Source organism: Nannospalax galili, unplaced genomic scaffold (genome assembly GCF_000622305.1).
Source record: "Nannospalax galili isolate Female #2095 unplaced genomic scaffold, S.galili_v1.0 Scaffold32942, whole genome shotgun sequence".
NCBI lineage: Eukaryota > Metazoa > Chordata > Mammalia > Rodentia > Spalacidae > Nannospalax > Nannospalax galili.
Window position 1 is genome coordinate 1 of NW_008348510.1, and position 412 is coordinate 412.

The 412-nt window shown below is 75.0% G+C and overlaps 1 protein-coding gene across 1 annotated transcript; it reads left to right on the forward strand.

Moving 5' to 3' along the window:
* Positions 1 to 6: 6 nt before the first annotated feature.
* Positions 7 to 374, forward strand: LOC103743884 (pleckstrin homology domain-containing family A member 5-like; the record flags this gene model as incomplete). Its single annotated transcript, XM_008845420.2, has 2 exons — positions 7 to 186; positions 295 to 374. Coding segments are annotated over exons 1-2 (172 nt in total), but the record flags the coding sequence as incomplete, so codon positions are not given.
* Positions 375 to 412: the final 38 nt, after the last annotated feature.

Sequence of the window (412 nt, forward strand, 5' to 3'; positions counted from 1 at the left end):
CTCCGCGCGCCCTACTCGGGGCTCGGCTCGCTCGCGCTCCTCCCTCAGAGCCGCGGCGGCAGCAGGCGAAGGCGGCGGCGGCTGGGGAGCAGACATGGCGGCGGACCTGAACCTGGAGTGGATCTGCTCTCTGCCGCGCTCTTGGACGTACGGGATCACCAGGGGCGGCCGCGTGTTCTTCATCAAGTAGGAGCCGGGACCGCGGGCGGGGGTCGGTGCCCGCGGGCGGGGTCGGCGCCCCGCGTGGCCGCCCGTGCCCGTCCCACTGCTCAGTGTCTGTCTTCTCTCCCGCAGCGAGGAGGCCAAGAGCACCACCTGGCTGCACCCGGTCACCGGCGAGGCGGTGGTCACAGGGCACCGGCGGCAGAGCACAGGTAGGGCGGCCGGGCGGGGCGGGGCGGGGCGGTGCAGC